General features: G+C 46.1%; 1 protein-coding gene across 2 annotated transcripts in view; it reads right to left on the minus strand.

Moving 5' to 3' along the window:
• Nucleotides 1–7,713, minus strand: part of cacna1ia (calcium voltage-gated channel subunit alpha1 Ia) — a 157,216-nt gene extending 149,503 nt beyond the window's left edge. Inside the window, exon 1 of one of the 2 annotated variants that reach the window (XM_071398121.1) lies at nt 6,875–7,713. In XM_071398121.1, the coding sequence (XP_071254222.1) occupies nt 6,875–6,964 (90 nt within the window). In that variant the 5' untranslated portion in view covers nt 6,965–7,713. The remainder of the gene's footprint in view (nt 1–6,874) is intronic. The other variant, XM_071398111.1, reaches the window with a different exon arrangement.
• Between the last annotated feature and the right edge of the window lie 2,906 nt (nt 7,714–10,619).

The following is a 10,619-nucleotide window of genomic DNA, read 5'->3' on the forward strand; positions in this document are numbered from 1 at the left end:
ACACACACACACACACACACACACACACACACAAAGACGAGCACACTTTAAGACACACACACACATACAAGCACAATAACAGACACACGCAACCAGATCGAGAGATAGAGACAGAGAGAGAGAGCGCAAGACAGAGAGAGAGAGAGAGAGCAAGAGAGAGACAGAGAGAGCAAGAGAGAGAGAGAGAGAGAGAGAGACAGAGAGCGAGAGAGAGAGAGAGAGAGAGAGAGAGAGAGAGAGAGAGAGAGAGAGAGAGAGAGAGAGAGAGAGAGAGAGAGAGAGAGAGAGAGAGAGAGAGACAGAGAGAGAGAGAGCAAGAGAGAGAGAGAGAGAGAGAGGTTAGGTAAACATGAAAGAGAGAGACAGAGGTCACCTCCCTGCCCACTCACTCCGTTGTCTTCGTTGTCATCTTATAACCACAATAATCTGCCATTGTCTCTGGATTCCCCCCATTCTCCTTGCTTTGCCAGAGGCTGTCTGGGTGATTATATTCAATACTGTATACTGTATATTGAAACTGTTTTTACCCATAGCAGATTATATTCCCACTATGTTCAACCCTATATTGAATATATGTATTGCAACAATATCACCCTTTGCCCACTCACTGTCAGTGTGTAAGGAAGGGCATCAGATGCCGTAAGGCCTGGAGGCTAACATGGAGGACCTCAGAAGCCTTAAGGCCTGGATGATAACATGGAGGACCTCCGAAACCTTAAGGCCTGGAGGCTAACATGGAGGACCTCAGAAGACACATGAATGTCTGAGGAATTTTAATTATGAGATTTCTGTTTTTTGAATTTGGCGCCCTGCACTGTCACTGGCTGCTGTCATATCGATCCCGGTGACGGGATTGCAGCCATAAGAAGTTTTAAGGCCTGGAGGCTAACATGGAGGACCTCAGAAACCTTAACAGGGATAGGCGTTCCGTCAACGGTACAGTTGTAAATCATGTAGCACCGTGTGTCATGATCATTTTAGAGAAACAACAAATGTCGGTACATATAAGTGTCTTATATCGGCTGAAAGCTTAAATTCTTGTTAATATAACGACACTGTCCAATTTTCAGTAGCTATTACTGTGAAAAAAATGCCATGCTATTGTTTGAGGAGAGCTCCTAACAACAAAACACTTTTTTCACCGGGGTTTGATAAATTCAGAGAACCTCAGAAACCTTAAGACCTGGAGGATAACATGGTGGATCTCAGAAGCCTTGAGGCCTGGAGGATAACATGGTGGATCTCAGAAGCCTTGAGGCCTGGAGGATAACATGGTGGATCTCAGAAGCCTTGAGGCCTGGAGGATAACATGGTGGATCTCAGAGGCCTTGAGGCCTGGAGGATAACATGGAGAGAACCTCAGAAGCCTTGAGGAGGGTCAAGATACTGTTTTACCAGCCCCTGAACCTAGATACATCTGGATGTATTTAACCCATAAGAGTCTAAGCCCAGTCTAAGGGGGGGGGGGGGGGTCATTTGTGTCCTCTATCTGAGATATATATATTTACATGTATTTAACCCTTTCTTTTTGGCACTAAACAGTCTCCATATATACTTTCTTTAATTTATTCTACTGGTACCGAGGGACCTTCAGATGAGTTTTGTGAGGCCTGTGGGCGTGCCAGAGAAAAATAACAGAGTCTCACCTTTCTACAGAGGGGTCATATTAGCGTGTAGCCCAAACTGTTCGGACGCTACAGACTGAAGTTGGCAGATCGGCTGTACCGACTTCCGAAGAGTCCCAAGACCCTTGTGGGAGTCGTAGAGCAAAACGACAACACCATCGTGTTCGTGAGAGTCTCACCTTTCCTTAGAGGGGTCATAATAGATTGTAAACCAAACCGTTCGGACGCTACAGATGATTTTGCGAGAAGACTGATTTTCGGGATGTCTCATGGTCTGACAAACACCTAGCTCTGTCACCTTTCACCGCAGATTCGGAAGTGCGACAAATAAAATAAAATTGTATTAGTCACATGCGCCGAATACAACAGGTAGACCTTACAGTGAAATGCTTACTTACGAGCCCCTAACCAACAATGCAGTTTAAAAAACTACAGATAAGGATAAGAGATAAAAGTAACAAGTAATTAAAGAGCAGCAGTGAAATAACAATAGTGTACATGTAGGTAGAGTTATTAAAGTGACTATTTATAAATGACAGCAGTGGTGTAAAGAGGGAGTGGGGGGGGCACTGAAAATAGTCTGGGTAGCCATTTGACTAGATGTTAAGGAGACTTATGGCTTGGGGTTAGAAGCTGTTTAGAAGCCTCTTGGACCTAGACTTGGCGCTCTGGTACCGCTTGCCATGCGGTAGCAGAGAGAACAGTGTACGACTAGGGTGGCTGGAGTTGCTGACAATTTTTTGGGCCTTCCTCTGACACCGCCTGGTATAGAGGTCCTGGATGGCAGGAAGCTTGCCTCCAGTAATGTACTGGGCCATTTGCACTACCCTCTGTAGTGCCTTGCGGTCTGAGGCTGAGCAGTTGCCATACCAGGCAGTGATGCAACCAGTCAGGATGTTCTCGATGGTGCAGCTGTAGAACATTTTGAGCATCTGAGGACCCATGCCAAATCTTTTCAGTCTCCTGAGGGGTAAAAGTTTTTGTCGTGCCCTCTTCACGACTGTCTTGGCGTGCTTGGACCATATTAGTTTGTTGGTGATGTGGACACCAAGGAACTTGAAGCTCTCAACCTGCTCCACTGCAGCCCCGTCGATGAGAATGGGAGCGTGCTCAGTCCTCTTTTTCCTGTAGTCCACAATCATCTCCTTTGTCTTGAGAGGTTGGTGTCCTGGCACCACACGGCCAGGTCTCTGACCTCCTCCCTATAGGCTGTCTCATCGTTGTCGGTGATCAGGCCTACGACAGTTGTGTCATCAGCAAAAATAATGATGGTGTTGGAGTCGTGCCTGGCCGTGCAGTCATGAGTGAACAGGGAGTACAGGAGGGGACTGAGCACGCACCCCTGAGGGGCCCTTGTGTTGAGGATCAGCGTAGCGGACGTGTTGTTACCTACCCCTACCACCTGGGGACGGCCCATCAGGAAGTCCAGGATCCAGTTGCAGAGGGAGGTGTTTAGTCACAGGGTCCTTAGTTTATTTATGAGCTTTGAGGGCACTATGGTGTTGAACGCTGAGCTGTCGTCAATGAATAGCATTCTCACATAGGTGTTCCTTTTGTCCAGGTGGGAAAGGGCAGTGTGGAGAGCAATGGAGATTGCATCATCTGTGGATCTGTTGGGGTGGTATGCAAATTGGAGTGGGTCTAGTGTGTCTGGGATGATGGTGTTGATGTGAGCCATGACCATGGCTACAGACGTGAGTACTATGGGTCGGTAGTCATTTAGGCAGGTTACCTTGGTGTTCTTGGGCACAGGGACTATGCTGGTCTGCTTAAAACATGTCAGTGAAGACACTTACCAGTTGGTCAACGCATGCTTGAAGTACACGTCCTGCTAATCCGTCTGGCCCTGCGGCCTTGTGAATGTTCACCTGTTTAAAGGTCTTACTCACATCGGCTGCGGAGAGCGTGATCACACAGTCTTCCGGAACAGCTGGTGCTTTCATGCATGTTTCAGTGTTATTTTCCTCGAAACGAGCATAGAAGTACTTTAGCTCGTCTGGTAGGCTTGTGTATCTGGGCAGCTCTCGGCTCTGCATACCCTTGTAGTCTGTAATGGTTTGCAAGCCCTGCCTCATCCGACGAGTATCCGCGCCGGTGTAGTACAATTAGATTTTAGTCCTGTATTGACGCTTTTCCCGTTTGATGGTTCGCCAGAGCCCATAGTGGGATTTCTTATAAGCTTCCGGGTTAGAGTCCCGCTCCTTGAAAGCGGCAGCTCTAGCCTTTAGCTCAGTCCAGATACTGCCTGTAGTCCATGGCTTCTGGTAGGGGTATGTACGTACGTTCACTGTGGCGACGACATCATCGATGCACTTATTGATGAAGCCAATGACAGATGTGGTGTACTCCTCAATGCCATCGGAGGAATCCCGGAACATGTTCCAGTCTGTGCTAGCAAAACAGTCCTGTAGCTTAGCATCTACGTCATCTGACCACTTCTTTATTGATCTAGTCACTGGTGCTTCCTGCTTTAATTGTTGCTTGTAAGCAGGAATCAGGAGGATAGAATTATAGTCAGATTTGCCAAATGGAGGGTGAGGGAGAGCTTTGTATGCGTCTCTGTGTGTGGAGTATAGGTGGTCCAGAGTTCGTTTTCCTCTGGTTGCACATTTAACATGCTGGTAGAAATTTGGTAAAACAGATTTAAGTTTCCCTGCATTAAAGGCTAGTAGAAGCGCCGTCTCTGGGTGAGCGTTTTCTTATTTGCTTATGGAGGAATACAGCTCATTCAATGTTGTCTTTGTGTCAGCCTCTGATTTTGGTGGTATGTAAACAGCTACAAAAAATACAGATGAAAACTCTCTCGGTAGGTAGTGTGGTCTACAGCTTATCATGAGAAACTCTACCTCAGGTGAGCAATAGCTCGAGACTTCCTTAGATATCGTGCACCAGCTGTTGTTTACAAAAATACATATACCACCGCCCCTTGTCTTACCAGACGCCGCTGTTCTATCCTGCCGGTACATCGTATAACCAGCCAGCTGTATGTTAATGTTATCGTTGTTCAACCACGAATAAGATGTTACCGTGTTTAATGTCTCATTGGTAGTTTAATCTTCTGCGTAACTCGTCGATTTTATTGTCCAAAGATTGCAAGTTTGATAGCAGAACGGAGGGAAGTGGGGGTTTATTCGATCGCCTGCTAATTCTCAGAAGGCAGCCGGACCTTCGGCCCCTCTTTCTCTGCGTCCTCTACACGCAGATCACGGGGATCAGGGCCTGTTCCCGGGGCAGCAATGTATCTTTCGCGTCGGGCTCGTGAAAGGAAAAATAGGATTCTGCTAGTCCATGGTGAGTAATCGCAGTCCTGATGTCTTGAAGTTATTTTCGGTCATAAGAGACGGTAGCGGCAACAATATGTATAAAATAAGTAAAAAGGCGGATGCAGTGGATTGAGACACATCCAATGTAATAAAACAGATATCTCTAGCTTAAATTGACGGGTTTTGATTGGGATTTTTGTAATATGCTAATTAGATGTTTGTGGTGCGCGGACATCAACCTTAGGGGGTTTAATACTAAATATGCCTGTCTCGGGTGGGTGTGTTTCATTTTGGGAGTCCTTTGATGCATGTTTTTGGGGATAAGTTTGCTGAGATCACAGACACACACACACACACACACACACACACACACACACACACACACACACACACACACACACACACACACACACACACACACACACACACACACACACACACACACACACACACACACACACACACACACACACACCATTTAAAAATAAAAAAATTAAATGTACATCCAGAGATGGGCATGGACAACAATCCTTACAGATACTGGCTCATCTAACATTCATAATAGATACTTTAGAACCTGACAACATTCTGCTTCATTTCTTATTCATAGTGAGCTACAGCCGGGGATCTTGGCTCCTGTGTGTTAAAACAGGGAGGTTTGACTGAGCCTTTCCAAGCAGGGCCATGATGTACACAGCAGGAGAGGACACACACACATGCAGCCTTTCAGATGCTCTATGTTGCGTGGTGTGTCTGTCTGTGTGTGTGTGTCTGTGCGTGCGTGTGTGCAGACGGTGTTGTTAATTACATAACAAACGCTCAGCACATGAAATGCAATGTTCACTATATCAGCCACAACATCAGTCACCAGTGGTGTAAAGTACAAATACTTTAAAGTACTACTTAAGTAGTTTTAGGGGTATCTGTACTTTACTATTCATATTTTTGACAACTTTCACTTACTACCTTCACTACATTCCTAAAGAAAATATGTCCTTTTTACTCCATACATTTTTCGTGACACCCAAAAGTATCTGTTACATTTTGAATGCTTAGCAGGACAGAAAAATGGTCCAACTCACACACTTACCAGGGAGAACATCCCTGGTCATCCCTACGGCCTCTGATCTGGCGGACTCACTAAACACAAATGCTTTCTTTGTAAATTATGTCTGAGTGTTGGACTCTGCCGTCTGGTTTGCTTAATATAAGGAATGTGAAAAGATTCATACTTTTACATTTACTTTCGATACTTAAGTATATTTAAAACCAAATACTTTTAGACTTTTACTCAAGTAGTATTTTACTGGGTGACTTTCACTTTTACTTTAGTCATTTTCTATTTAGGTATCTTTACTTTTACTCAAGTCTGATAATTGGTTACTTTTTTCACCACTGTCAGTCAATATATCAGTCACACCAGTGTCACAGGGAGTCTAAAGAAAGGCTGGTGTGGAGGGTGGGGAATGGGTTCTCACTTCTCACCGCATGTTGTCAATATTAAACTGTAATCAATCCATCAAATGATACAGTGGTGAAACTGAATTTGTCTGACACTTTTTACAAAGTCGTTTGTCGCAGAAGCATTACCGCTTTGCAGGGTGGCGTTTTGACAGACAGAGACAGACAGAGACAGACAGAGACAGACAGAGACAGACAGAGACAGACAGAGACAGACAGACAGAGACAGACAGAGACAGAGACAGACAGACAGACAGACAGACAGACAGACAGACAGACAGACAGACAGACAGACAGACAGACAGACAGACAGACAGACAGACAGACACAGACAGACAGACAGACACCGACAGAGACACAGACAGAGACACAGACAGAGACCGGCAGAGACACAGACAGAGACACAGACAGACATAGACATACACACAGACAGACAGACAGACAGAGACACATACAGACAGACAGACAGACAGGGACATACACACACAGAGGCACAGACAGACAGAGACACACAGACAGACTGACCTGTAGTATCTGGCAGCGGTCTGAAGTGCAGTCGATGTTCTCACAGGGCTGGTACATCCCCAGTGTGACACAGTTGAGCAGAATCACCATGATACTGATCCTCTCGAACCATGTATGGACAGCAAAGGGTTAAGAAACACAGTGGACAACCAGGGACAGTACACACACATACTGAAAGGCAATAACATATCATACTCGCAAATAAGCAAACATACAGTAGGCACATACACACACGAACGTACGCAAGCGCACCCACACACAAATAGTGAAAGGCTTTCATCGTATGATACACAGACACACTCACAGGTAGAGCTTTAAAAAAATGAGAGATTAACACACACTGCACTGGGTGATGCTGAGTGGTGCTTGTAAATGAAAGGGATTAACAGACTGGTGCCGGAGGGAGGGGAGTGGGGATGTAAAACAAAACTGTCTCTGGCTCAAAGCCAGCTGCACTCAGACACTATCTACGTCTGTCTCTCTCTGTCTGTCTGTTTGTCTCGCTCTCTCTCTGTCTCTCTCGCTGTCTATGTCTATCTGTCTCCCTGTGTCTCTGTGTCTGTCTCCAACTCCATCTCCGCCTCCGTTATTCTCTCTGTCTCTGTCTCCGTCTCTTTCTGTTTCTCTCTGTCTTCGTCTCTGTCCAGGTTTGTCCCAATACTCTTACTGGACTTCTTTCCTCCTATCCTTAACTTCATGACTGCAAAGCCAGGTGATCTCTCACAAAGCCAGGTGATCTCTCACAAAGCCAGGTGATCTCTCACAAAGCCAGGTGATCTCTCACAAAGCCAGGTCATCTCTCACAAAGCCAGGTCATCTCTCACAAAGCCAGGTGATCTCTCACAAAGCCAGGTGATCTCTCACAAAGCCAGGTGATCTCTCACAAAGCCAGGTGATCTCTCACAAAGCCAGGTCATCTCTCACAAAGCCAGGTGATCTCTCACAAAGCCAGGTGATCTCTCACAAAGCCAGGTGATCTCGCACAAAGCCAAGTGAATTCTCACAAAGCCAGGTGATCTCGCACAAAGCCAAGTGAATTCTCACAAAACCAGGTGAACTCTAACAAAGCCAGGTGATCTCTCAGAAAGCCAGGTCATCTCTCACAAAACCAAGTGATCTCTCGCACATGCAAACACACCACACACACACACAGTGACATGATGGTGGTTTGGTGGCCTATACCAGTCACCACCCTACTGACATGGAGCAAAACTACTGCACTGCTGCTCAATACACACACACACACACACACACACACACACACACACACACACACACACACACACACACACACACGCACACACACACACACACACACACACACACACACACACACACACACACACACACACACACACACTTGGACATAAACACACACACGCTTGGACATAAACACCCACACGCTTGGACATAAACACCCACACGCTAGGACATAAACACCCACACGCTAGGACATAAACACCCACACGCTTGGACATAAACACCCACACGCTAGGACATAAACATACACACGCTTGGACATAAACACCCACACGCTAGGACATAAACACCCACACGCTTGGACATAAACACCCACACGCTAGGACATAAACATACACACGCTTGGACATAAACACCCACACGCTTGGACATAAACAAACAAGTGCTTGGACATTGACACACACACGCTTGGACCTAAACACCCACACGCTAGGACATAAACACCCACACGCTTGGACCTAAACACCCACACGCTAGGACATAAACATACACACTCTTGGACATAAACACCCACACGCTTGGACATAAACAAACAAGTGCTTGGACATAAACAAACAAGTGCTTGGACATTGACACACACACGCTTGGACCTAAACACCCACACGCTAGGACATAAACATACACACGCTTGGACATAAACACCCACACGCTTGGACATAAACAAACAAGTGCTTGGACATAAACAAACAAGTGCTTGGACATTGACACACACACGCTTGGACATTGACACACTTGCACACACGCACACATAATTTCCCTCCTCCCTGTTTTCTATGAAATTGTTCCTTATCATAATTAGCCTAGTTACTATCTTATGTAGTCTTTATCATCTCTTCATATGTTTCTATCGGTGCATTGGTAGGCTACCTTTGAACCTTTTGCACTTCAAATGCCTCGGCGGAGGTGCGTGTGTGTGCATGTGTGTGTTCGTGCAGATACACAAGTGTGTGTGTTACGGTACATTAGAGGTAGGTGTGTTTTAACATAAAGCCTGTTGTTCTCAGATGAATAGGGGGTCTATGCATGAAGCAGAAGGGGACCACTATAGCAGAAACACTCCTTCCCACCCTCTCTCACCCTCTCTCCCCCTTTCTCTCTCAACCTCTCTCCCTCTTTCTTTCTTTCCCCCTCCCTCACTCTTCTCTCCCCCCTCTCTCTCTAGTTCACTGCGTCTTACCTTCTTTTTCTATGCCTCTACTCTCTCTCTCTCTCTTTATTGCTATGCCAATTGTTCCCTATTTATCTGCATGTCTCTCCCTCTCCCTCCCTCTCTTTCATCTCTCTCTGTGTTTCTTTCTCCCCGTTCATTCCCAAAGCGTCACAGAGCACAGGGTTGCCTGAGTGGCCTCACAGAAACACTTAAGTAGCGCTAAACAGGCGGCAGTGCAGAATCAATCAGCCCTAATAGCTGGTGAATGTGTTATGTAGTGAAAACACACACTCACAGAGAGGCAGGGAAGCTGCCTGCAGGCTTACATCTGGGAGAGCTAGTTTGGACATCAGGGAGAAACACATGCATACACACAAACGCACATGCTCATGCACTCATTGACGCACACACACACACAACAGCTTGTGTGAAAACAATGTAATCTAACATATATCTATTACTCTCATACACCCAAATACACAGAGGGCGATATTGAGTCATTTCACCTTTCCGCACAAGGCCCTTAAAGGGAAAAATAAATAAAAAATGGGAAAAATACGTATACTTTCTTTATGAAACACCATTTTCCACCACCATGTTAGAGGCTAAATTCTGGTCCTGGATGTTACATATCACGTTCAGCCAATCAGGTTGCAGCAGTCTGTTGTTAACCCTTGGTTCGAACATTGTATGCAATGTCAGGAAGTAGCATTGGCCACCATGGCACAGTGGGGGAAAAGGGGGTTTCATAAAGAAAGTACGCATATTCTCCTGTTTTTTTCAACCTTCTCGCCATTAAATCAGCTTAAGGAGGAAATGGACACGTTTGCAGCCTGAATGGAGAATGTTTTAGGTACAAACAGGTCCACGGGGAATAGGAGTACATAGCCGGCTGAATGCAGTCCCTTTGGACGGTAAGATGAAACTACTAAAAATCGCCATCTGCCGGCCTTTGGGCTAGTGTCTATGAGGTGTGAGGTGTGACTCTTCTGTTTCCAGTTCAGTTTGCTGGCCTTACCCAGGGGCTCCGGACTCTCAGCTGGACTCAGAACAGTGTTTCAGTGTTGTTGCTCCTGTATCAGTATGATTGAACTGTAGAGTGTCCATGTGTCTCCTATTGACACCACAGTTACAGTGTCCTGGGATACAACCGTACAACCGAATAGGCTAGGCTACTAGGTCATATCCTGGATACAGTCGTGGGGAGGCGGCTAGGCTATTAGGTCATATCCTGGATACAGTGGTGGGGAGGCGGCTAGGCTATTAGGTCATATCCTGGATACAGTGGTGGGGAGGCGGCTAGGCTATTAGGTCATATCCTGGACACAGTCGTGG

The sequence above is a fragment of the Salvelinus alpinus genome, chromosome 1, assembly GCF_045679555.1.
Source record: "Salvelinus alpinus chromosome 1, SLU_Salpinus.1, whole genome shotgun sequence".
Taxonomy (NCBI): Eukaryota; Metazoa; Chordata; class Actinopteri; order Salmoniformes; family Salmonidae; genus Salvelinus; species Salvelinus alpinus.